The sequence below is a fragment of the Molossus molossus genome, unplaced genomic scaffold (genome assembly GCF_014108415.1).
Source record: "Molossus molossus isolate mMolMol1 unplaced genomic scaffold, mMolMol1.p scaffold_m16_p_18, whole genome shotgun sequence".
NCBI classification, from domain to species: Eukaryota; Metazoa; Chordata; class Mammalia; order Chiroptera; family Molossidae; genus Molossus; species Molossus molossus.
Window position 1 is genome coordinate 36,201,399 of NW_023425353.1, and position 27,802 is coordinate 36,229,200.

General features: G+C 43.5%; 1 protein-coding gene across 1 annotated transcript in view; it reads right to left on the reverse strand.

Annotated features, from left to right (window-relative positions):
• Nucleotides 1-4,195: 4,195 nt before the first annotated feature.
• The window catches only part of TF (transferrin), a 30,461-nt gene continuing 6,854 nt past the window's right edge, over nucleotides 4,196-27,802 (reverse strand). The window contains exons 3-17 of the mRNA XM_036267202.1: nucleotides 22,877-22,985; nucleotides 21,998-22,174; nucleotides 21,116-21,263; nucleotides 20,276-20,331; nucleotides 19,588-19,766; nucleotides 18,643-18,820; nucleotides 17,276-17,430; nucleotides 16,589-16,679; nucleotides 15,968-16,003; nucleotides 14,287-14,445; nucleotides 11,618-11,762; nucleotides 10,345-10,409; nucleotides 6,460-6,644; nucleotides 5,951-6,140; nucleotides 4,196-4,375 (exon numbers count right to left, since the gene is read on the reverse strand). Of these exons, the coding sequence (XP_036123095.1) occupies nucleotides 4,320-4,375; nucleotides 5,951-6,140; nucleotides 6,460-6,644; nucleotides 10,345-10,409; nucleotides 11,618-11,762; nucleotides 14,287-14,445; nucleotides 15,968-16,003; nucleotides 16,589-16,679; nucleotides 17,276-17,430; nucleotides 18,643-18,820; nucleotides 19,588-19,766; nucleotides 20,276-20,331; nucleotides 21,116-21,263; nucleotides 21,998-22,174; nucleotides 22,877-22,985 (1,929 nt within the window). The 3' untranslated portion in view covers nucleotides 4,196-4,319. The remainder of the gene's footprint in view (nucleotides 4,376-5,950; nucleotides 6,141-6,459; nucleotides 6,645-10,344; nucleotides 10,410-11,617; nucleotides 11,763-14,286; nucleotides 14,446-15,967; nucleotides 16,004-16,588; nucleotides 16,680-17,275; nucleotides 17,431-18,642; nucleotides 18,821-19,587; nucleotides 19,767-20,275; nucleotides 20,332-21,115; nucleotides 21,264-21,997; nucleotides 22,175-22,876; nucleotides 22,986-27,802) is intronic.

Here is a 27,802-nt window from a genome sequence, read left to right on the forward strand (position 1 = left end):
GTGGGAGCTGTTGAAAACCACAGCCGTCATCCCTGCCCAAGGGGGCAGCCACAACCCTGCCAGGCAGGCGTGTGGGACCAAGGTGGTCCGTTCTTCCAATTTATTTTTTTAAATCCTTGCTCAAGGGTGTGTTTGAGGAGAGAAAGGGAGGGAGAGAGAAACATCGATCCATTCTGCCCCTCGTACGCACCCTGACCGGAGATCCAACTCACAACCCAGGTATGTGCCCTGACCGGGAATCGAACCTACAACCTTTTTGGTGTACAGGATGATGCTCCAACCAACTGAGCCACCGAGCCAGGGCAGTTCTTCCAGTTTTTTAAGAGAAGCCAGAAAGGCACGTTTTCATGGGAAATTTTTCACTTTTCAAATTTCAGCAAGTAATGCAAAACATTCAAAAACTTGTGGCCAAAATAAAACACATTATTGGGCCAGCCGTGGCCAGCCGAGGGCCTGCCAGTTTGCAGACTCTGTCGTTAAGCAGGTGTGTCACTTTGGTAGAAGTGGCAGGAGATGAATGTGGAAAGGTTGGCAGGAATCAGACCTGAAGGGACTGTGCCGTGCTGAGGAACCTTACTGTATTATACAGAATGCAATAAGAAGTTTCATTTGGAGGAGACATAGGTGGCTGGTCAATGGAGAACTATCGTTTGAGGCAGGGAGACCAGCTGGAGGCTACTGCAGCGTTTTTGGCAAAAGATGCACAGAATCTAAACCAGAGACAGGTAGGAGTGGAGGGCACAGATTTGAGAGATGGTTAGAAGGAAAGTACAGAGGATGTGGTGGTTAATTGGGCATTCTGAGTTAAGGTGAAGAGTTGTCAAGACTGCATCTGAAGCAGTTGGTGTGGGTTACTGTGAGTATCGGAGTGCATAAAGTGAATTAGAAAACTCACTTGGAGGGACTTTGGAGCTGAGAACAGAGCCAGAATGAAAATTGGCTCTTTTGGATATATTGAGTTTCAGATGCCTCTGGGAAATTAAAAATCTTGTTTCAAGTAGGTGATACAGGAAACAAATGTAAAGTTTCAGCAGTAGGTGCTAGATTTCATTTGAGAGTCATATATAAACAGTGGTCATTAAAATGAAAAATGAGGAGAAAGGAACCCTTAAGGAAGCCTAAGAAGGAGGAAGCAGTGACACAGGAGTAAAACATGTCCTGGAAGTGGTCAGCAGCATCGCTTAAAACAGAGAGGATCCTGTGATGAGGGCTTGGATAAAAAGTGAGCTCAGGGGGAACAGCCGGGTGAAGGTGGCTTTGGGGGCATGGGTATGGAAGCGAGACTGTGGTAAATGAAGAGGGTGGGTAATGAGAATAATTGCTAACATTAATGAGTGCTTGCTAGTATAAGGCATTGTCCTAAATACTTTTAATTTATTAATTTGTTTAATCTTCACAGTGACTCATGATCTCAATTTTAAAGAGGGCAAACTGAGGCAGGGGTTAAGTAACCTACCCATTGATCCTAGGCAGCTGGAATTTTTTTATGCCTAACTAGATGCTCTAACCTGTAACAGTTCATTTCCCAGGCACTTCATCAATGAAGGGATTCCAGGATGTTTAGGATGTGAGGTTAAAGTAAACCAAATACTTTACTTCTAATTAGCATAATCAGTTAAAACGATCAGAACTGACAGTAATCTTACCACATTCAGTTTCTTTCTTATGGTCCTGCCTCCTGCTCTGTATGCACCACCCAACACACACACACACACACACACCTCCTTTATAATAATTATTGATTCCTCTCTTAGGGACTAAGAATGGAGGTTTGGAGGAAGGGCCAGATATGGAGAACACATACCATAACTGAAACTGTGTAAGGATTTTTAGTCAGTGTTATGTGAATGAAAAAGTGCTACCTTGGTGATGGAATTTGGTAATGATAAAAGCAGAGTTTAAGAAGACAGTCTTTTTTTTTTTTTCCCCCCAATTTCTTTCCTGGGTATCACGAAGGACGAAGAAATGTGCACACCCAAGTGAGAAGGTGGTGCTGTCATTCTCAGGAACAGGAGCAGGAGAGGATGGGATTAGTTGCTTCCTGTCCTCTCACATGTCCACTTCCTGGACACCACAGGCTTCCAGGATCTCTGTGGGGATGAATGCAGTGGAAGGACTTGCAGACAAAGACTGCTGCTTGCTGAAACTGATCTTCTCCTTGATTCAAATGAACAGTTACAGTGAAACAAACATAGTGAGGCAATTTTTCCTTCTCTTCCATTAATTAAAATGTCTAATTCACCAGATACATCTTTATCTCCTCTCCTGTTCCCAATAGTTCTAAAGCACAATGGAACCTATCTCAGACTCTGGGACACCAATCGAGTGATTCCTCTACTCTGGCTTATCTCTTTAACTCTGTCTTTTTGAAAAAATATTTAGAGTGTTTTTTTAAAGAATTAAAATGAGTTATACTTTATTATATTAAAAACTCAAGCAATAATGAAAGATCAAAGAAGAAAGCCATAAATCACCTTACTTTTTATACTTATAAGTGTCTGGTGAACATTATTTCAGGCATTTCTCTGTACATATGTACTGATAGAAGGCAATCTAGAGGGAGGAATAAATAAAAACACACCAATTATTTTAAGGAACTATAGCATGCACTGTTATATTTGCAGTCCCTAGAATAGTGTCTGGCTCATGGTAGGTGCTCAGTACATTGTTGAAAAAATTAGGTTTGTTGACTCATTGCAGAAATACAGATCACACCCCATGGGGTATCTCACCAAACTAAGGAAAAGAGAGTTATTATAGGATTCGGGGTAAGGGTGGGGTTTGGGTGATTAAATAAGGCGGAGTATTGATAGGCTCAAAGCAAAGTAGGGCTGCATATAAAAAGGTCATTATCAGGTCTTCATTGCAGAGTGGACCTAGGATCCTGTTTCTGTGGATACTAGAAAGTTAAGAGAGATGTGGACTGTTGTGTCCAGAAACCCCCTATATGCAGCTCTATTTCCAAGTGTATATTGAGGCTGTGGAAGGAGTTAGGAAATAAAGAGGCAAACTGGAGAGTTGTTTAGAAGGCAAAATCAACAGAACTTGCTGACATTGGGCATGGAGTGAGGGAAAACAGTGAGTTGAAATTTGATTCCTTGCTGCATGGCTCCTGTGAGGATAGACCTTGACTTTAGCTGATGTGAAATAGATGTAAACACCAGTTAGCTTAGGGAAGCAGGAGAGGGAAGGGGCAGGATGATCATCTCAGTTTTTGACTTATATTTCTGGTTGCTGTGAGAACTGTACAGTATAGATCCACCATAGGAGGAAGAGGTATGAGTGTGGGGCCATCGGAGTCAGGGGTCAGAAACATTGATATAGACTTAGATGCCCAGGAGTCATTCACATTGTTTAGGGAGGGCCTGCAAAGTGAGAAGAGTGCTGGGTCAAGAGAAGAACCCCCAGAAGATGTCCCTACAATTTCAGGGCTTGTAGGATGAGCCTAAAGAAAGGCCACAATGAACAGAGGAACTGCCATGACAGAGAAGCAGGGAGAGTTCCAAGAAAGAGTGAGTGGTCAGTTGTATCAAGTGCAGTAAACAGACTCAGGAATGAAAGAACTAAAATTGTTTTTCACAATTGGCAGGTGGTTGGCAACCAGTGTAGCTACAGAGAAGTGAATGGTGTAGAAGACTGATTTCCATATGTTCAGCCATTGATAATAAATGAGATATGGAAAGAGCAAGACTCCACCTTTCAGGAGCTTGACTGAGAAGGGGAGGAAACGACAATGACTACTGTGGAAATTGGGGCCAAGGGATGATTTTTAGCAAGAAGATGTTCCAGTGACTCACTTCTCCAATCAGAATCAGGACCTGATGAAATTCATTAAAAATATTTTTAAATATATAAATATTTTACATTTTTTCTGTACTCCCTTGAACAGTCAGTAACTCACCCTAAATCCTCCTTCCTGCCCCTTCCCTAGCAACACACACAGAGCCACATACACTTGATTCTATTGTAATGACCATGCAGACCCCTTTTAGAAAGTATTCCTACTGGGACTGTACCAGGAGGTGTGGCTGTGGCACCACAACCAAAGCTGTGGGAAGGATCAGATGAATCTTGAGCTCTGAAGGAAGGGCTCAGTTGCACATGTATTTAGTTGGATAGTAAAAAAGAAATCCTTCCAGGACAAACATTTAGAAAAGAATGAAGTTCTAAAAGACAAAACCAGAAATAGTTTTGGTTTTTGTTTGTTTGTTTTTTATTTCCTGAACAGTTGGAAACATCAAACTCTGAAGGCAGCCCAAAAACCACTCAGGCCAACCAGGGGAAGCTGATGAGTCACATGAGCTCCCATCTCCATCAGGTCATGGCCCCACTTTTGGACGTACAGCTTTGTGGAAAGTGCAGGCTTCCAGGAGTTCTGTAGGGGCAGAGAAGAAAAGTAGGACCGTCAATAGCTATCTATATCAGCGGTTCTCAACCTGTGGGTCGCGACCCCTTTGGGGTCAAACGACCCTTTCACAGGGGTTGCCTAAGACCATCAGAAAACACATATTTCCTATGGTGATTCATAACAGTAGCAAAATTACAGTTATGAAGTAGCAACGAAAATAGTTTTATGGTTGGGGGTCACCACAACATGAGGAACTGTATTAAAGGGTTACAGCATTAGGAAGGTTGAGAACCACTGACCTATATTTATTTTCTGTTGAGTGAATGAACAGTTAAACCTGATACAAAAGCATTCACACTGTAGCCCTGCTCTTCTGATGGCTGGACTAGTCATCCTCCCAGTGGCCTTCTCCACTTGCCTGCATGCCCCTGTGCCTACCCCTGGTGGTGTCCCATGCCAATGATGGTAGAACGATTTCCCTGCCCTACATCATCTCCCACCTTGTGTCTTATAGGCAGAGCTTCCACACCTCAATCCATGTGGCTGGAAGGAGCCTGAAAGCACTGTCCTCTCTGACCTTTTTAGGCAGGTGAGGAACTACCATAGCAGGATGCACTAGACATCTGGCATGTACCAGTTTCCGAACTAGGGGCTGGGGATGGAACAGAGAACAGCAGAGCCAGACTCTCCCCTCTTGGAGGATATAGGTTAGGTAAATATAACCTGGGTGCTCACAACAGTGGCCATGGGAAAGCATGTTCCTTACATCAGAATTATATGGGGCAGTTGTTAAAATGCAGAAACCCTGACTATGGCACAAAGTTGCTGAATCAGTATCCACGGGCCCTGGGAATCAGTGTTTTAAGCACCATGGCTTACTTATATGCATACAAAAGTTGACATATATTTACTCTCTAACATGTTACTCTCTTACATCTTCCAAATGAGTTCAAGTGATTGAATTATAGCCAACATAGACCTAGGGCAAAGTGGTGTTTTATTGTATTTAAATTCTGAGAAACCTGGTATTCTAGATGAGTGGTATGTATGACAACTTTATAGGTACCAGAACTTATCACTGTTCAAGCTCTCAAGAGCAGCGCTGTTCTGAAGAACTTTCTGTGATGATGGAAATGCTATCCTTGCTCACGCATGGAGCCACATGTAGCTGTTGAGCACTTGAACTGTGGCCGGTGTGACTGAGGAACTAAATTTTTCATTTTGTTTAATTTTAATTTCAATTTTAATGACCATCGTAGCTAGGGGCTCCTGTATTGGACAATGCAACTCTGTATAAAAAAGGGGTTTTAATGCTGAGCAATGGGCATGGGCACGTAAACCTCTTCCTTTTCTTAGTAATAACATGGAATTCTGCACATCCAGGCAGTTCACTACTTTAGTGCCCTGAGCCCATGGCCTCCTTGCCAAGTGCTCATGCAAGTAACCTTCATATGTTCTGGGATTATGTTGTTCCCTCACTGTTTTATCTTGTCCATTGGTTATCTCCTGGGGGCTGTAGCCCAATTCTCATCTTGTACCCACCACCCAGAACCCTGCCTATATTTGCTTTGCAGCTTCCCCCACGCTGTCCCTTCTACTCACTCGAAGTTGAGCATTGTTTCAGGTTAGCCACAGCCGTGACATACTCCGCTCCTAAGTAGGATTCATACGTTGTTTCCGGCTGAAGGTTGGCCAGACATTTTGTATCATCTCTGAACAGAAGGTCTTTAGTTTTAGATTGGAACAAACAAAAGTCGCCCAAGCAGGCAGATGCATTTTTTCCAAAGTGGCCCTGTCAAATGAATAGGAAGTGCATGACAACCTGTGGCATTAAGTAACTAGGACACATGGATAGAATGGAGGGGGCTAAAAGCTAGGAACCAGCTTTGGAAAGAAAGGGAAGCTACAGAGGATGCCTCAGGATCTCTCCACCTCCCTTACAGTGACCAGGAGAGGCAGGCCTTGGAGATCTAGTTCTACAATCCATACCCTCCCAATTCTAGTTTCCAGAAAAAGAACGCTGGAATGTGGGCTACATTTAATTGTGAGCTCCCCACAAATAATACACACCACCCAGAAAGAAAGGGTGGGAGGCCCTGGCTGGTTCATACCTGCTGGTCATGTAACACCTGGCGAACACAATCTGCCTTATCTTTCCTTGAGACCACACCATGATTTGGGGCTCGGGCTAGGTGGCATTGCTCAGCCTCAGTCACAGGCTTCCTGGTGCCATCAGTACACAGCAGTTTGAAGTTGTCCCTCTTTAGATCCTTAGCCCAATTATCAGGGTTATTTCCTAGAGATAGAGAAGGTGAGTCAGCCACAGCTGACATCTTTGGTCAAAGCACCCTCTGCAGGGGGATAGGACCCATCCACTGGTGTGTGGAGGGTCTGGATCCAGTGGCCAGCAGAAGTGCACACTCTGAGGTTACAGTGATATGGAGAGGAAGAACCTTACCAGGAATTCCTAGTGGTCATCCCTTCCAACCTGCCCCACCCAGCCAGAGAAGAGTGGACTATAAAAAGTTCTTTATTTCTACTAAATTCCAAAGCATTTGGACCAGTCGCTCCAGCTTAGGAAGAACGTGACCCTCAACTGGTTGACAGTCTCTGTGCTACATCTTCTCGTACCAACAAGCAAAAGAACTTTCCCCAGAAGCCCTTTTGGAAGCTGTAGCAGTGTTTTAAGTCTGACTCACTCATACTGGCTCTATGTGAAAATGTGTACATACATTGCTCTGTATACACAGCTCTATATCCTGTTCTCAGCCCTTTGCTTCATCTTCTCTGTATTCTCTCTGGAAAAGAAAATCTTACCCATTCTCAAGGTTTTGGCTCCTTTCTCTGGAGGCAATTTTCAAATGATTCCCCAATTTTATTTCTTTGCCTAATCTTTTTCTTAATTTAACAACTAAGACAAGAATTCACTATTATAAAATTGTATATTATTTTTATATAAAGTTAAAATACCTGTTTTCTATATGCCCCAAAGGTACACTTTTAATTTTAATAAAACACTCAAATTGCCTGCCTCTCTCCCACTAGTAACTGCACACATCATTGCTCACCTAACATTTCTCCTTTCCTTTCTTACCAGTCCCTCCAACTCAACAGCTTCCAAATGAAACCCTTGTTTTCTCCAAGACTTGTTCAACTCATAATGTAAGTATGTATTTAATACTGTGTTCTCAGCCCTCTTCAAGACACAGTCTGATCAGAGGGAAGAGAGCACACATACCCAAAGCAAAAATTCAGGGCACGGATAATAACATTTTCTATTTTGTGGAACATGCTACACTCTATATGCGTCGTGAGCTCAGAACCAGCACAATGAGAGTACATTAGTTAGGGAAAGCTAGCTGGAGGAGGCAAGGTTTTACACGTGTCTTGTATAGGATTGGGAGTAAGAGAAAGGAATGCTTCTCTGGAGGAAGATGGAGAGCATGGGAAGACTCAAGGACAGGTATGAACCTGGTGTTTCTAATGGGTGAAAGGAGAATGGCCCCACTGGGACAGAGTCTTGGGTGGTGGGGCTGAACAAGTGTGGCACACCCAGGCACTAAAGGCCTTGAGTGTGGGATGGAGTATGGCACTTGGCAGGAGGAAAAGTGGGTCTATGAGGATTTATGAATGGAAGTCTATGTCAATGTATGAGCCAGAGCTCATAGGACAGTTGTCCTATTTTAATAGGACAACTAAGAATAATGAGATGGGAGGAGATTCAGTCTGGGTTAGGAGGGTAGCAGTGGGCATCTAGAGGTCCATGATAAAACTTTTTCTTTCTAATAAAAGTAATCCTTGGTGGTGGTGGTTGGTTTTTTACAAAAGAAATTTATAAATGCTACTTAGCTTAAGGAAGAAATGTTAAAACACTTGAAATCCCACAGCAACCACTTTCAAGATTGGCGCATTTCTTCTAGTCTTTTTTCAAAACACACATATAATTTACAGACATATCTAGATAATTAGATCATAGAATCCATATGCTTTTGTATCCTGCTTCTTCTATATCACAACATACCACAGAATTAATAAAGACATATTTTGAAGAAATAAAAAACATACTGACTGAGAGACTAATCTAGGCTTGACTGGCAGCACATACAGTCAAGACCTCAAAAGGGACAGAGGCTTTGGGAAGATGACTGGATTTTGAGAGAATATGAGGAATTTGGATTTATACAGGTTGAGGATGCAACACCAGTGTACTTTGTACACGAAAATGACCACATGGCAATTTAGGCTAAGCCTCCTCTCTAAATTCCCCTCAGGAGGTAAAGCTTTTAGAGTTACTGCAAAGAGTGGAGAGTTGAAGCCTAGAAAGGGGAGCCCTACTCAGAAGAGTACAAAAAGAAATCAAGGAGTGACAAAGACCCAGTCTTAGGGTAATACTCCTTAGCAGGAAAAAAGACAGCCCTTAAAAAAAACCCAAAAAATAATAGGAAGGAGGAAAGACAAATTAGCCAATCCAATATTCCTTCAAATAACTACTTAGCATCTTCTGTATGCCACATACTATAGTTGATATTGGGATATAAAAGAAGGGGGAAAAAGAGCTCAAAGATTTCCTGTGGCCACAGTTTATTATAGAATGTGATGAACTCAACAATACTAGCAATATGGAGAGGGGATTCTGTTGTGGATATATGTGTGCCATCAGGGAAGGCTTCTTGGAGGAGTTGGTGCCACACTAGTTCATTCTAGATGAGTTGCTGGAAACATCTGAGTTTGGGTGAAGGGACATGAGGAAAGGAAGGGAAGTAATGGCTGCCTGGACTGTAGTGGGTTCTATGAGCAGACAGTAATACAGAGCAGGCAGGGGAAGTACTCATCCTCACTAACTTTAAAAACTTTTTATTATTATTTTTTAATTCTCTCCTGAGAATATATTTTTTATTGGTTTTTAGAGATAGAGGAAAGGAGAGAGAAACATTGATGTAAGAGAGAAATATCAATCAGTTGCCTCCTGTATGCACCCCAACTGGGGATCAAACCTGCAACCTAGGTATGTGCCCTGACCAGGAATTTAACCCACAGTCTTTTGGTGTATGGGGCAATGCTCCAATTAACTGAACCACCCATCCAGGACTTGCTTTTAATGTCACAGCCATCCAATATTCACCCACTAGTTTTAGTATCCAATAATGATTCTTGATTGAATCAATTATTAATATATTGGTTGCCAAGTGATAGTTTTTTAATTTTATAATTATTTCTACATTTATTAGTTCTACAATAAGGAACATCTGTTTTGTTACCTTCATTTGTTTAACCAGAATGGACTCACGTGTTCTTATTTTATTCAATGGGTTATTATTGTTCACATTATTATTATTATTATTTTAATGCTCAGAATGCACCAGATTTGGCTTCTTTGTGCTTTCACATGTCCCATCACTCTGAGTGCTTCAGTGTGATGTTCCAAGCTCCCCTTATATTTTTCCTGCCTAGCCCTAGAATCAGCTATTGTTTTAAGGGGCCCTGGTTCCTTTTATTGGAGTTGGTTCTAGAATCCAAGATCTCAGTGCTCATCCCTACTGGTGTACCACTGTCTTAGGTGTTTTCAGTGGACATAGAATATATTGGAATATATATTGGATCTGGAAATACAGGGAATAATTATAAAGGACCCTTTTGCAATGATTCAGAAAAGTTGAATATAGGCTATGGATATGATGAGTATTAAATCCATTTTAATATAAATACCCTGATCTTGCTCATTGCAATGTAGGTATATAAGAGAATGTCCTTGTTCTTAAGAAATATGCGCTGAAGTATTTAGTGGACAGGCAGCATAATTCTCTCCTCTGAGAGAATTCAGGGCCACTGGAACCTCACCTTACCCCTCTGTGCTCACCCAGGTGAAAACTTCTTTCTTCACTGAGAATCAGAGCTCTGGAGCCTGACAGAGTCCATAACACTTTCACCATAGCATCCTGAACACAAGGGAACACAGCAACCCCAATTTACAGGGACAGAGGAGCATGTGCACATACCCTCAGTGTTCTGCAGGACAGTCTGGTCTTTCACAAAGGCCACATCTCCACTCTCAACCAGACACCTAGAGAGCCAGACAGGGAGAAAGAAGAGAGGAAGTCAGCGAGATACATCTGTCATTCGGGAGGGCCACCTTATAGATCTAGGGCTGGCCATCTGACATCAGCAATTGTGACTCCCCTTCTATCATTCATCTATTATTACTAATAATAGATTAGCACTAATCTACTGTTATCATTACTCTCACATATAGTACTAAGGTAAATAATAAAGAAAAAGAAAACAAAGCCTCCAATTTGCTTTGTAGTAATGCACTCTCGGTTCCACACACTAAATCTTCAATTCTGGCACAGTTTCTCCAACAGAACTACATCATTTTCCTAGCATCAAAACAAGATACTAGAGAGTAGTTTTCCAGTGAGGTGATTTCTTACACTCTATTTTGTAAAACTGGAAATGTGTAGGTTGTGGATTGTACTTACTCTAACTTACAAGCTGATTCTAACTGATAAATTGGGCTGACCTTTGTTTTTAATTCACTGAGGCGTTGTTACAATACTGCCATCATTATGCAGTTGATGGATTCATTAACTACTAAGTAACACAGGCTTGAATCAGAAAGGATAGTTTGAAAGCAATAAAGTCATAAGGTGCACAGGTGTCTCTATAAAAATGATAAACATTCCATGAAATAGAATTGTAGTTGGGAATGTAGAAATCATGTACTTTACTTTTATATATTTCCAGGTGACTATTGTTGTAGGTTCCCCAGAGGTGCATGGAAGAGCATGAGCCAGGCACCTGACTTCTATATTCAACTATGGTAGGGTTCCCTCACACTGGCACTAGTAACATTTTGAGCCAGATAACTCTTTGTTGTCGGGTGCTATCTTACATATGTAGGATGTTTATCAGCCTCTACCAATTAGATGCCAGTGGTACCCTCTCCCCACCCCAACCTCCGGCCCTATTTGATAATGAAAAACATCTCCAGACACTACCAAGTGTCCCCAGGGGGCAAATTGCCCTCTATTGATAACTTCTAGTTTGTACCATACTGCTATACTGCCAGTCTTTGCTGTCTCTAACACTGGGTCTGGAGACAGTGTCCTGGAGGGGCCTGGATGCCCCTTCACACAGGGTTCTACATGTTGCTGAATGTGGCGCCCTGATATATGCTGGGCTAGCAGGCTAGAAACTCACCTTAGTTTTTAAAAAGGAATCTTGTCATAGCTGGGGGTATTATGTTCATGTCAGGGTTATAAGACTTACCTGAAAGCCCCTGTGTAGCCATAGTATCTCTCATTGCTGTTGGGTTCACACCGCTTTTCTGGATTACTTGCCGAGCCAATACACAGAGCACAGAGACTGGAACTTCGCTCATACCCTGGGGCACAGCCTTGACTGAAAAACTTATCTGTGCAGAAGGACAAGAGGAAGTCAGCTTTTCCTAACTAAGGCAATGTGAATGGCCTTCATCTAACACAATAACAGGTGTATATGGCCCAAGACAGGTAGAACATGCTCATTTATTCTGGGACCTGCCACCAACTCAGGATCTGCCAGGCTGTAGGCTTTAAAGGGAAATATAAGACTGGGAATAGAAGTTAGTGACCATTACAGCTGAGGTGGAGGGAATTCTGTGGACACACTGAGAGTGTTATCACTTATCTAAAGAAAGAAGAGATGGAAATGGTGTAAAGGGGATAAAATGGAAGGTCTCACTCCCTGAACTTGTGCCACCTATTTTCAGATGTTTCCTTCCCCTGACATTTATTAGAAGAGGCTTTATTATAACTTAGACCTCCAAGCTCCAAAAAGTGCTGGGTAATTTTAGTCACGGCTCAGCTATTCTCCCCTGGCTGTAAAACTTCAAGAAGACCCAGGAGAGCAGAGGTGGTGCCCCTTGCTGGTTGGGAACCAGAACTTCTGAATGTCACCCCAGCCACTCTTTGCTGCCTGTCAGATTGGTGTCATAGAACAACTATGTGCATAAATGTGATCTCATCTCCAATCCACACACACAAGAGTCTGGCTCATAACTGTTTTTAGAAACCTCTTGTTTTGTTTTGTTTTTCCAATCCTCACCCGAGGACATTTTTTTTCCTTCTATTTATCTTCATATAGAGTGGGAGGGAGGGAGAGAGAGAGAAGCATCGAGGTGAAAGGGACACATTGACTGGTTGCTTCCTGCATCACCCTGACCAGGGCCAGGGACGAACCACACCAAAGGTACATGCCCTTGGCTGGAATCAAACCTATGACTCTTTGGTCTGCGGGCTGACGCTCCAACCACTGAGCCAAATTGGCCAGGGCTAGAGGCCTCCTTTTTACATCAGTTGCATATATTTGGAGGTGGCAGGCAGGACATAATAGAAAGTTAACATAAATGAAAACCATTACAAAACATTTGTCCATGGTGAACTTACACATGAGTTTTTAGGGGCTAGAACTAAGCTCATACCTGAAGATATTCAAAGGACAGAAAGTATACTGATTTCCACCCCTTAGAAGGATCCTGGGAATTGGGCAGTCACTTGGTGAGACTGTCAAGACCTTAAAGAGACTTAAGGATCCCATACACTCACATTGCCTAGAAAGCCCCAAGGCAGGAATTATAGCTGCTGACCCTATTGCCATTTCCCCTTGTTTTTTAGTAATAGATTTAGTTTTTTAAACTTTTTTCTCTGCTAATTACTTATATTGATACATAATTGACATTTAACATTATATTTGTTTCAGGTATACAACAGAATAATTGTAAATTTCTTGTGAAATGATCACCACAATAAGTCTGGTTAACATCTGTCATCATACAGTTGTAATTTTTTCTTATGATGAGAAATTTAAGATCTCTCTTAGCAACTTTTAAATATGCAACACAGCATTATTAACTTTAGTCCCCATGCTATACATCACATCCCCATGACTTCTTTATTTTATAACTGGAAGTTTGTGCCTTTTGACTCCCTTCACCCATGTTGTCCAACCCCAGCCCTGGCCTCTGGCAATATTCGATGTGTTCTCTGTATCTTGTATTTCTCTGTCTGACTTATTTCACTTATATTATAACACCCTCAAGGTCCATCCATGTTGTTGCAAATGGCAAGATTTCCTAATTTTTTTTATAGCTGAATAATATTCCAGTGTGTGTGTGTGTGTCTGTGTGTATCACATTTTCTTTATCCATTCATCTATTGATGGACACTTAGATTGTTTCTATGTCTTGGCTATTGTAAATAATGCTGCAGTGAACATGGGAGTGCATATATCTTTTTGAGTTAGTGTTTTTTTTCCTTTGGATAAATACTCATAAGTGGAATTGTTGGATCACATGGTAAGTCTATTTTTAATTTTTTTAAAAAACAAAATCTGGTTTTATTTGGGCAGAAACATGCCCAAATAAAAGATGACATTTCCTAGAATATTTCACAGCTAAGTGTGCCATGTGCCTAAGTTCTGAGCAATGAGAAGTTACTTGAAATAATTCAGTTAGATTTCCTGGATGGCTTCTTTAATAACTTAACAGCAGGTGGCATGCACTTTAAGTTGCCCTTAGTTCTTGCTCCTTGAGGCTTCCTGGATTATGGATGTGATGGCAATTATGAATGGCCTTGAAGATGGAGGCCTCATGCTCAGAATGGTGAAGCAGAAGAGAGAAGGAGCCTTGGTTTCTAATGAGCATATCAGCATGGACTGCTCACCTCTCCTCTTTTTCATGAGAAAGAAAGGTAAGCCATCATTTGCAACCAAAAAGAACCATTCTGACTCATCTTCCCAGCCCTACCATCCCTTTTAGGCATTTCCTTCAGATTCACTTTAACCAAAAATTACCTACCATAGAACCAGGGCCACAGCAGCATTTGTGCTGTACCACTGTCTTCCCAGTACACCTCCTTCTGGCCTGCCCTGACTACAGTGACCTCCCAGGATCCACTCACCAAATTCACAGTGGTTGATCCTGTTGTAGAGCAGGCCCATGGGGATATTCCAGCCAGCAGTTCTATCTACTGCAGTGTGACAGGACTTCTTGCCTTGTAAAGTGTTCCAGGTGAGGTCTTCTGGTGATGATGACTTAACCACAGCCACAGCAAGATAACCTACAAGAAAGACACCAAAAAAAAAAAAAAAAGAAAAGATGTATTAACACCTCTAGGCCCTCCAGAGTGTCTGTCTTTAGTCAAAGTCTACCATCTCCCTGTGGAAGCAAAATTATTCTGCATCATTCCTGCCTTTGAAAGAGCCTTTCCCAATAACTGAGTGGGGTGAAGTGCAAGTCACTCTTTCAGGTGAAGATTAATCTGAACTGAAAAAATCAAAGTAGTAAGAATGTATTATGATCAGAGCAACGGGTGTATGATTCTTCCCAAATGCACAAAGCTACTGGAGTTATAAATCAGCAACTCACCCTCCACTGTGGAATATCAGAGGAATGAATACTGAAGAGTATATGTAATTCCCAACATTATATACACTAAAAAGTATTAGGAAGATTAGTATATGACCAATAAACTGCAGGGAATATTCTGGCCAGATACTTTGTCATAAGAATACAGGTTTGCACCAAAATATGTGAAGTGGATACTGTCAAAATTAAGTCAGCTGCCATCTTTAGCAGCAAATAATTGCTGATAAAAAATTGGGAATGGAACATCAACTTATGATTTCAGCATTCTAATTTAACTCAGTAAATTGTTTACGATAGAAAACAGAAGTCATTATCCATGGAATAAGAATAGGCCTCTCTATATTCTACTACTGAGCTTGGTTCCTAGGATGATGGGGAAAGACTTCGGGGTTGTAAACAGGAAGTCACAAGGACAGGCTTGCACACTAGTAGCTGGGAAATGACATAGAGAGGCCTGAGTAGAGGGGTTCCAGGGTGCTCTCCTGGGTGTAAGACTTCTTGACTTGCTCCCATCCTGTCTTTCCAGATCCACCCCAGCCAGAACCCTGGGCAAGAGGCAGGTTGACCTGGATTCCTGAGCCCAGTCCTGGTTGGGAGACTGGGTAATTTCATGCTCTTAGACATCTGTCTGTGTGAGCCTCTCTCCTCAGCACTGCCAGACATTATATCTATATCTATATCTATATCTATATCTATATCTATATCTATATCTATATCTATCTATCTATCTCTATAGATATATCTATAGAGATAGATAGATAGATATAGATATAGATAGATAGATAGATAGATAGATATCTATAGATAGATAGATAGATATAGATATAGATATATATGCAAGGTTCCTTGGCTGGTGCTAACTCATGCAAGGCAGTCGGGAGTGGTGAGGAGGGTAAGGATTTGCTTACCAGATATAGGAGCCTAGACAACTTGTAAAATCTCTCAGCCATTGATCCTTTTATATATCCTTAGAAGATGACAAGACCTACCTTATAGGATTAAGTGAGAAATCTTTTGTGCAAGTCATGGCAAGTGTAAAAGAGAAACCAACATTACCATTTACTGTCTTTTCATGATTCTTCTACATTCTAAAAATTGATCTCTTCCATTGCCTTATCTACTTTTGATTTGAATTTAAACTTACCTTCCCCTGCCTCTTCCCCCAAAGCAATGGAATTTATCTTAAATTCATGATGTTTCCAATCCCAACTCACCTTTTTCCGGTGTGTTCTCACAATTGTCAGAAGTTTCTGGAGAAGAGAAAATGAAATATTAATTAAATACTCACTTTTATATCAGAAATCATGCTTTTCTCATGTTGCAGATAAGAATAAAAAGAGCCAGCAAAACTAAATATCACCAATTCCAAAAAAGCCCAAGCACTCTTGGTTGTGAAAATTCACTCCAACTCACTGGCCAATGGAATTTAGCCTAAAATTATGAATTTCAAGTTTCCTGCTCTATCTGTCCTGTGGCCACAATGGTCCCTGCCAGTTATACTTGAATCCCTACACCAGTTCAATAGGAAAAGTGAGTTTTGCAAGCAAGAAGACCTGCCAGGAATCTCCCACCTGAGAATCCCAACTGTTCTCTGCATTGGGGTCTCTTTTAGCTGGAACTTTGCAGTGCAAAGCCTCCATTTCCCCTGGTGGAAGTATGATAGAAGATCTATTCTTCAACATAACTGTGGGGATTACAGATGAGGGGGCCCAGAGCCTGGGAAGTAGGAGGTGCTCAGTAAGCAAGAGCTTTATGGCCGATATAGTATGAATCAGGCTATGATTTTCCCATCTCCTTTCTTTGTGTCCTAGAGGAAATAAAACACAGTTACTTACTGTAGTTCTCTGCCAGGACAGGCACTAGACCACACTTGCCCGCGATGTAGATGAAGCCTCCATCCAAGCTCATGGCATCAGCTTCTCCTTTCTGCAAAGACATAGCACATCACAGCAGATGAAAAGAGGCCATTTCCTGTCCCATCTACCCTTCTAGGTGTTTCCTTGAAGCAGCCTTCCATCAAAGGTCATGAGGGACCAAGGAGACAGCTATTGCTAGTTCTGGACCCCCAAAGGATCAGCCAGGCACACCCAGCATAGAAAATAAAATGTACTCTCATTTTCACCCAAACCATCATGAACAGATGATCAACTCTGGGTGCCTTGCTTAGTTTCTTCAGGAGCAAAGACCTACAATCAGCCCGCCTGTCCTCTAACAGAACACACTGTCTCAGAGACATTCCCACGACACCTTTCTGACACCAAGAATTCTCTTTTGAAAGACAGATGAGTGGAGCCCTGCTCTAAGGAGCCCATCAGATCCACAAATTCAAAAGTACTGAAGCTCCTGTGGGCTGGGCTCCCATAGTGAGGGCAGAACTAACTCATTTTGCCCAATGAGTTAGTTGTCCATATATCTGATTATTCCTGGGTTTTCATATCATTTCCAGGAATACTTGCTCAGCTTTAGGGACAGGCAGGCAGCAGTGGCAGGGCCACTGTCCTATGAAGGCAGGAGTGACATACCATGATCTTGGCAATGCAATCTTCAGTAGATTCTGCTGATTCACACTCTATTTTCCCTCCACTGTTTACACTCCACTCATCACACTTGGTCCTCTCATGGTGGCCTATTGCACACCACTTCACATTCTTGCATTTCTCCTGAGGAGTATCTGAGCCTAGGACATAAGAAAGAAAATGGGGATGCAGATGAGGCACCAGAAGCTGCCTGCTGTTTATGAATGCTTCTAACTTCATGAAAATGCTGGAATTTGCCCAAAAATATCCTATTCAAGGAATTAATCATCTTAGAAAGCAAAGGCAATAACATTCTCTTGGTTGACTTATCATTTAGCTTTAGCTTTAAATTAATTCTTCTGAGAAGCCATCCTCCCAGCCGCCAGGCAGTCCATCACTTCAGGCTAGTTTTCCTCTTCTTTTTGATATAACTTAACCACTTGAGCTGTTCTTCTTTATTTGTTCATTGTTTATTGTCTGTTCCCTGTAGGAGAACATGAGCTAGGCCAGACAATGACCATGCCTGTCTTTTTCTTCACAGCATCCTCATTGTTGAGGACGGTGCCTGGCTCATGGTCAGCACAATACATGTCTGCTGAATAAATGGACACCTACTTAACCATCAGTCTCAACTCAAGAGTCTCTTCCTCAGGGAAGCCTTACCTCAACTTCAGGACCTGTTTTTGTTTTCATGGTCTCAAAGGATCATGATATTTTATTGTTTTGTTTTGTTTTTTTCTTCTTCTTCTTCGAAGTAAATCTCTTCTTAATTGATCATTCAATAGAATGACTATCCATGGAATATTTGTCTTCTCCACTAGTGAGATAGTTTCATGATAGCAGAATCTAATATATGTTTGTCTCACCATTATATACCCAGCACCTGGCACAGTCTATGGCCAGATAATCAAAAAATCTCTGTTGAATGAATGAATGATCAAACAAACCTCCAGTGACCCAAGGAATTCAGGAACAGGATGGATCTAGCTAGAACTCCAGCTTCACTAGGCTACATGTTAACCATGGTACTGGCTGTGGATATGAAATGAATTTTATTTTTTTTGACTTACTTTGTGCCAGGCTAATTGGCTTCAGAAAGTGGTTGGGGCAGCCCTGATTTATACAAGGGAAACCATGTCATTTTAAGCATGAATTTTCTTTAATGCCCTTTGGTGATGTCCAAACTTATCTCATAATGATGAATGCCATTTACCATCTATCCAACAGGTAGGACAAATAAAGGTACAGCCCCGCAGGTGTTCAGTACCTGGACACTCTCTTTCACTGGTTCCCGCTCTCATCAGATTTCCAAGTTCCTGCCCTCATTGTGTTTCCAAGCTCCTAAAGTCACACAATTCTTCCCAAGTACTTACCTGTCTCTTTCTTAAGATTCTGAATAGCAGTGACATACTCATATCCCAGGTACATCCAGGAGTCCATCCGAGGGGGAACCTTTAAAAGCCCTTGTGTAGAGTCCTTAAACAGCAGGTCCTTCCCGTGAGAGGAGCCGAAGAGCTGGAATTCTGTAGATTTATCTCTGCCAAAATGTTCCTGTTTATAGTAAAACAACAGTGAATGGCTATAGTAACAAAGTAGGTCGTGAAATGGGACTGAAGAACAACAAAAATCCCATGAAAACAAAATTAAACCATGAAATTTTCAAGATGCCAGGGTAGTCAGGCCTGCTCTTTCCTACCCATCACCTTTTCCACTCGCAGCCTTCTGGGATATGCCACGTCCTATGTCCCTGGATGTATTTCTGTGCTGGTCTCGCTGGCTGGGTTGACGGCTCACTGAGTGCAAGAAATGTATCTCCAACAGAGGCTGACACTGTGTGATTGCCACTTAGACTCTTGATGGACGGATGGAAGAGCTTGGATGATAGTTGGCTCGTTTCTGGCATTCCACTGCTCTAGAGATAAAGCTGGTTGTGCATGCAGCTCCCTCACAGGCAGGTTGAGGGACATCAGGAAAGAGATAATTTCCTCCTGAAGGGGTCATGGAAGGCCTTATGGGGGCGGGGGTGTTTGCCCTTGTCGTAGGTGGCCTGATTTCCATGGAAAGAAATGGAATAGAGCAGTAAGGAGCATCTTCATGTCCAAAATATAGGGTCTGGCAGATGATAATGCAGGACTAGGCTTTGTGACACTCTGAGAATAATCCCTATTGAACACTTTTAGATAAGTGGATGGTGTGTGGGATAATCCTAACTATGTCCTGAAAACAGAAGGTTCTGCATTGGCAATAAGGAAATGAAGGAAAATGCCCCAAATTTAAGCAAGGGCCACCAAGCTGGGGGAAAACAGTGGATTTGGTACCTGGGCCTGGTTGAGAAGCTCCCAGATCAAGTCCTCCTTGCCACCTACACTTCGGGCCACAACGGCATGGGAAGGGACAATGGCCAGGTGGCACTCATCATATCTGTCTACTGGCTTCCGGGTGTTGTCCCCGCAGAGCAGCTCATACTGGTCCCTCTTAGCCTGGTCTGCCATGTTCTCTGGGGGAGGAAAGCTCAGATGAACCTACTGCAGGAAAAGCCATGAGCTGTGGTCCACCTTCCCCTCCCTTGAATTCCCACTACGTCATAAAATGTGCAAGTTGAGAAGCCTGGAGCGAACACTGAGGGCCAAAGAACATAGGGAAACTGACTTGCTCAAAATCCCACAGCCAGTTACTGGCAAGGAAGTTTCTGATACCCAGTGCAGGGATAACTGCCCCACACCCCACATTGGTCTCAACTCAGCAGGCCAACTATAGGCCAAGGTTGGCCAGACCTGTCTCCAATCCTTTGCTGTGGCAACACTTAACAGAAGAAGGGGGCCCTGTATCCAAAAAAGAGGCCCAGGAATCCAGGCAGGGACCTCACAGGCACATAACCTCTGCACAGGTAGAAACCCAAGCAGTGATAAAGGAGGAGCACACTATGCTCATGTCTGACTACTGATCAGGAAAAAGGGAAGGCCCACTACTTGGAGAGGATCTTCAGATTCTTGTTCTATCACTTACCCAGTACAGTCAAGTGCTTGACAAAAGCCACATCCCCAGCGCCATCCATCAGACACCTGTGAGAAGAAATACATTAGGAGAGTTTCTTCAGAACAGGTCCTTCTCCTTAGGCTTTATCACACTGTCCAACCCTGGGACAAGGGGAGAGCCTGGTGGAGACCTCTGTGCAGAACAACAGCAGAGGAAGCACCCTGTGGCACTGATATCTAGAGCACCACCAATGTGGAAGAGATGAGCTCACAAGAGCTAGAGGTCCCTCACCATGTGCTCCAAAGCAGCAAAGGGCATTGAGGATATTTTAGTACAGAGGAGAGTTTTCAAACTTCTGAAATAAAGGATAAAGGCATAGTATCTTCTGAGGAAAAGGAAGTATCCCTAGCTGGAAATAAAACCAAGGGAAAAGAAGCAGCAAGAAATGAGCAATGTGAGCTCTGCACAGAGGCCATGATGGGAGGCAGGAGAGAAGCTGGTACATTGAGCAAGTGACACTGCCGCAATAGGAAACAGAGGGCCAGTCAACAAAGAATGGCCCGGACACTAGGAATGTGCCTGTCTGCTCAGGCTCTGCCCAATATAATGAGAGGACACACTGGCCAGATTGAAGTGCTCTAGGAAGATAGAAGAGTCCCCAGGTAAGGGGCTTCTTATTAATGCCACATGAAGGGAGCATGCGCTGGCTTGGCCTAGGGAGTCCCAGCTGGATCACTGAGTCGCTGAGGGGACTAGGCATCCTGAGCACGACTGTTGCAGGCTGGGCTCTACTGCGGTCCAGAGAGGGTTTCTCAGCCTGAGGACATTGAACACTTCAGCTGCCATGGAGCAGCAGCCAGTCTCACTCACTTGAGGGCACCCGAGTAGCCAAAGTAGGGTTCGTGGTTGGAGCAGGCACACTTGTCTGTCCCCTTCCCCGCACATAGCTGGCACAGTTTGGGGAAGGCTGTCCGATCCGCACAGGGGACACAGCTGGCTTCGAAGAAATTGGACGCTGCTGCTCAACACAGAGAGGTGGAACACAGGACATGAGCCAGCCTGGCCAAAGACAGTTACAGCTCCCAGCCCAGGCTCACGAGTGAACAGTGACCAGAACAAAACCAGCATACCAGGCCCAGCTTTGCCCTTATGTGTTCACTCTTCAAGATCAAGGTCCCCACAAAGGGACATGTTAACTCCTATTCTCCCACCACCCTCCCCTAGAACCAGGCCTGTGCCTGCCACCAACCAAGGCCTATCTCAGGTCACTGTCAGCTCCCCTCCCTGCCTTGTCACACTGGAACAGTTCAGAGAGAAGTCTCGCCTGGAAGTCATGCCCAGATGACAGGCCCACCTGAACAGGTGCATGCCAAGCTCATGGCCATCAGAGAATGCTCCAGCAGGACAGGAAACACATGAGCCACAGAAAGGAAGGCACCCAGGAAAGTGGACAGCAGGGCCCAGTGACCTTGGTCCTGCCTGAATACACTGTGGGCCTGATGCCCTTCCCCACCTTCTTTTCCAGACAGCGTCTGCAGAGCTACAGGGAGCTCAGAGAAGACAAGACTCAGCTGAAACCTGCAAGAGTTGCTAGCGTAGCAGAACTGACCAGTTTAAAGCTGGTTAACCTTCCACCTCCACTCCAAGAGGCATCACACATGACCATCTGATCATGTCTGAATGACCTCAGGGTGGCCTGTGTGGCACCTAAAGAAGGGACACCTGAGGGCACACACCCTCCTTCCTGCTTACCTTTCTGAAGAGAGTCATGTGGTTCAGTCAGTTCCTTATAGAGTAAGCCCATGGGGACTTTCCACCCAGCGGACCTGCCAAGGCCTGTGTGGCAGGACTTCTTGCCTCGGAGCTCATTCAGCTGGAAGCCACTGCCCTTTTTCACCACGGCCACAGCATAATAGCTGGTCTGTGGATCTGCAAAGAGACCATGTGAATGGAAGACCCGCAACCTGGGCTTCAGGGAAACACTGCTCATCACTGCCGGGCTCCTGACCAGGGAAGGGGAACCCACATGCCACACTTATGTTGGGTTGGATTTCAAAGAGGGAGGGATCAGAGTAAGTTTCCTAGGCTTGCAGGGAAGGAAAGGACCACAGAGGGGACATCTGTACTAACTCTCCAGGTTAACGCAGGGAAGAAGGCCACATGTGCCCCAAATGATTTTTCCTGCCCTGGCCCTGCAGGTTGCCTGCCTACACCTACCAACCCAAGCCTACCAGAAAACTGGAAGCCACATTCCTGTAAGTATTTCCTGGGACCCAGGGATGGTCAGGTTACTCCCAGAGTGTGTGCTCCAGTGTGGTCTCTCCTCTGAGTGAGGCACTGTGGTTCTTGGAGGACTCCTCTATACAACGCTAAACTCTGATGGTTCAGCTCTGTGTCTCCAGGGAGCACATTTCCTGGCCCAGGAGGTCGGTGTCAGCGGCACCAGTCCTCAACCAGCCCAAAGCCACAGAGGCCTTGAGTTGTGCCGGTGGGGACGTATGGGACCCCTCATTACCTACTCACTCCTCCACTACCTGCCTAAAGAAGACAAGAGTCTACCGGGAGAGAACAAGCGTCTATCAGGAGAGAGCAACGGCCACAAACTCTCCTGAGTGCTTGGGGAGAACTTACTGTCTTTTGACCCATAGTTCTCTGCCACTACAGGTTTCAGGTTGTAGGGGGCCAGGCCGGCCTCATATACCAAACCTGCATCCAGGGTCACAGCATCTGCTTCGTTTGCCTGAAAAGGAGCAGACCAGATGCCAATGAAGCTTTTACTTCTGGGAAAGCCCACCTAAACCCAGGCGAGTAGGGGTGACTGGCGGGAACAGAAAAACCATCAACTTGACCAGACCACACACCAAACCAAGCTTCAGTTGACTGCACCACCCTGGTGAGGGAATTTGGTCACCGTATTCCTATTCTTCCCACATAGAGGAAGGAATGGATAAGTTGTCTTTTTTTCTGGTGAGAAGTCTGGTCTTGTCTCAGAAACTGGTGTGTGCTCTTTCAGGGTCAACCTGAAGTAGAGACTTTACGTAGCAGGCCTGGTGGCAGAACGCTGCCCTCCCCACACCAGACTGGGTGCGCAGCCCATGCACTGCAGTCTCTGGAGGAGGTTGCAGTCAATTACACAGGTCCACCTGCCTGGCTGTGCTCTCACACGTTTACCTTGAGAACCCAGGTGCTTTCCTTTGGTGACCTCTTTATCTTGGGCGCTCTGCTGAGGCCTCAGATGGCACTGTGAAGCCCTCCTTATGGGCTTTGATGATACTCTTCTCCACTCTCATCAGTGCTCAGTAGTGCTCCTTCCTGTCCTGGGTCCGTATAACTGCAGGAGTTTTGCTTTCCTGGGTTCAGCATTTCTTTGGGTTTAATTTCTTGTTTCACTCTGATCTAAGTATTAAACTATTATTACTTCCATTACGGTTCCTTGTTCATTTAATCTACTACTGAGACATGTCACGGCTCACCACTGTCCAACTCGGCTGCATTTTACACATTAAAAATTAGAGACAGTTTAAGTCACGTCTGGAGGCCACATAGCTAGTAAGTATGGAGCTGGGATTAAAATCCAGGCAATATGGGTTTATTTCTTCTATTACACATTACTTGCTGGTTGTTGTTGTTATTTTAGTTTCTGTTTTAACTTTAATATAATAGTTCACTTTAAATATTTTAGGTACCTTCCCACTGTATCTATAATTTATTTTCTTGTAAAGCGAGAAGCACTGTTTTTTTTTATATAGACTGTTAATATCATATTTCTATTCCCTCTTTTCTTCAACTATCTTAAATCAAAATAATTCTTCTGGAAGCTCTGGCCAGTACTCTATGAATAGTTATTGATAAAATTACAAAGCAGAAGTTATACCTCCATGATCTGTGTGAAGTTATAGGTAGGGAATAAGACGATATTTCTAAATGAAATGAAACAATAATGTAAGCCAAACTATATATTTTTATAGCTGAAACTTTTTAATGTTGGTTTTTTAAAATTAAATTAAATTTATTTATTTTTTGGTACGTGCCTCTAGCGGGAATCAAATCCAGGACTCTCTCGTCCACAGGCATACACTCCAACCACAGAGCCAAACCGGCCAGGGCCATGTTGGGGTTGTTTTTGTTGTGATTTTATTATAATAAGATATATAACATAAAGTTTACCATTTAGCCGCCCACCACACACATTGTAGAATAAAAGTAAGCAAGCAAATAAACAAGATCTTTTCCCAGGGCAGTGAGGTTAGGGCTTTCTTGGCCAAAACACCAGTATCCTGGGCAGGAATCACTGGAGCCTCAGGAGCTCAGGAATGGGGTCCACGAGAGCAACAGGGATTCTGAGGGGAACCTGAACCAACAGAAAGGGGGAGTACTAAAATCAAACATGACCTCAGAGATGCAGATAACCAAACCTAGAAAAAGGTAAGGCACAACGCATGGTCATTAACAGGAAAAACAGACTTGGTCCCTTAAGGGGTATAGAGGTTGGAACTGTCAGATGCAATGGAGAAGAGCTACCTATGAGATATTTAGCTTTATGTACACAGTGAAGACAAAAATAAAAAATGTACTGTTGAAATAAAAAAGTAAATGAATGAGCAACAAGTTGATTATACATGTCTAAAGTGAGAATTAGTAAACAGGAAGCTGTATCTAAAGAATGTATACTTGCCCTGGCTGGTTTGGCTCAGTGGTTAGAGCGTCATCCCGTGGACCAACAAGTCGAGGGTTTGATTCCAGTCAAGGGCACATACCTCAGTTATGGTTTGTCCCTGGCCCTGGTCGGGTCATATGGGAGGCAACCAGTCGATGTAGCTCTATCACATCAATGTTTCTCTCTGTCTCTCTCTCTGTCCCTCCCTCCCACTCTATCTGATAATAAGTAGAAAAATATCCTTGGGTAAGGAATAAAAAAATAAATAAGAATTTATACTGGATGCTGCGAAAAGAGGTGCAGGTGGTGGAAATTAAAGGATTAAAAGATATGGAAGGGAAGACTTCCGGTCAAGATGGCGGCGTAGGTAAACGCGGTTTTGTGTCCTCTCACAACCACATCAAAGTTACAACTAAACTACAGAACAACCATCATTCAAAACTGCCTGAAATCAAGCTGAATGGAAGTCCTACAACTACGGGATTAAAGCAGCAGCCACATTGAGACTGGTAAGAGGGGCAGAGGGGCTGCGGTGGTGGTGGTGGTGCGGCAGGCTGGTCCCATACCCACGTGTGGCGGATACAAATCAGGAGGCTGCCTCAGCTGGGAAGGTCCTTCCTGAGGACTGAGGGGTCCCTGTCCCACACCAGGTGCCACACTCAGGATTCCAGTGCCAGGAAGAGAAGTACCCATAACTTCTGGCTGGAAAAACCAGCGGGAACTGAGGCTCAGGGAGGCTGATGCGGCTGGAGCCCCAGGCAGCTCCTTAAAGGGCCTGCACACGAACATATCGGACTCTCTCCCTCTAAGCTTGGAGGGGAGGCAGCCCCAGGAGCACCAGAGACATACAGGGAAGAACTGAGCTGTTTGGCACTGGAGCGAGGGCTGGAGAGGGGGCTTTCTCCGGGACAAACGTGCTGTCAGAGGTCTTTGTTCCTTTGGTGAGCCCTTCCTTGGGGCGGTAGACAGAAGCCATATCTGGGACTCCAGCAACCTGGCTCACACTGGTAGCCCCGCCCTGCTGACTCCCTGAAGCCCCGCCCCGCCCCACCCCACCCATCTTTCAGGCCCACCCAAGCTGTTGCCACTTGCTTAACCATAGGATGGGCCTGTCTTGGATCAGACTTCAGGTTTTTCCTAAATTCTTTCAAAGGAGAAGCATCTGGTCTCAGCTAGCCCCATACCACTCGTTAAGTAATACACTGAAACAAACACAGGGAGGCAGCCAAAATGAGGAGACAAAGAAACAGGTCCCAAATGAAAGAACAGAACAAAACCCCAAGGAAAGAACTAAGCGAAATGGAGATAAGCAACCTAACAGATGCTGAGTTCAAATACTGCTTATAAGGATGCTCAATGAATTTAGTGAGAACCTCAGCAAACTTAATGAGGGCCTCAAGAGCATAAAAAAGGATCAGTCAGAAATCATGGATGCACAGTTAGAATTGAAGGAGGCATTAACTGAAGTAAAGAATAATTTACACAGCTTCAATAATAGAGTACATAAATCCAAGAAGCAAACCATCGATTTGGAATATAAGGAAGCAAAAAATGCCCAATCAGAACAGCAAAAAGAAAAAAAGAATCCAGAAAAATGAGGATAGTGTAAGGAGCCTCTGGGATAACCTCATGCGTGCCAACATTCGCATCTTGGGGGTGCCAGAAGGAGAAGAGCGAGAACAAGAAATTGAAAACCTGTTTCAAACAATAACGGCAGAAAACTTTCCTAACTTGGTGAAGGAAACAGACATACAAGTCCAGGAAGCGCAGAGAGTCCCTAACAAGATGAACCCCAAGAGGCCCACACCAAGACACATCATCATCAAAATGCAAAAGGTTCAAGACAAAGAGAGAATCTTAAAAGCAGCAAGAGAAAGGCAGCTAGTTATCTACAAGGGAGTTCCCATAAGGCTGTCAGCTGATTTCTCAAAAGAAAGTTTGCAGGCCAGAAGGGAGTGGTAAGAAATATTCAGAGTGATGAAAAGCAAGAACCTACAACCAAGATTACTCTATTCTGCAAAGCTGTCATTTAGAATCGATGGCCATATAAAGAGTTTCCCAGACAAGAAAAAGTTAAAGAATTTCATCACCACCAAACCGTTATTATATGAAATGATGAAGGGACTTTTTGAAGAAAAAGATAAAATACACGAACAAACAAAATGGTAATGAATACATATCTATCGACGATGGAATCTACAAACAAAATGAACAGGTACAACAGAAACATTCGCATAGATACAGAGAACATTTTGTTGGTTGCTAGCTGGGGGGGGGGGGGGTTTGGGGGAATGGGTGAAAAAGGTGAAGAGATTAAGAAGTCCAAATTCACTGCTAGACTGACAAATCTCAAAGGAAAGGGGTTGGGGTGGGAAGAAATAAACCAAAGAACTTATATGCATAACCAATGGACACAGACAATAGTGTGGGAAAAGGCGGGAGGTGGGCGGGAGTGGGGAGGAGGGAGTCAGTGGGGGAAAAATGTGGAACATCTGTAATACATTTTACATTCAACGATAAAGATAAAAAAAAAAAGATATGGAGGGGAGATTAAAGAGGGCCTAACATCTGTCACCATGGAATCCTAGAATTTAAAAGAAAAAATGGACAGACTGAAGAAAAGGCAGTATTCAAAGAGATAATGGCTCAAAATTTTCCAGGACTGATGAAAAATTGGACTCCATAGATCCATTATATGCTAAGCAGGATAAGTATCAAGATTTCCACAACTGGAAATATCATAGTGAATCTGTGGGTTCATTATAGACTAAGAAAATGAAACCTCAAAATTATCCAGAAATGATGATTGAAGAAATGACAGGACAACACAAGACTACTCAATGACTACAATGAAAATCAGGAGACAGTGGAATAATATTTTTAAACATTGTGAAAATGTC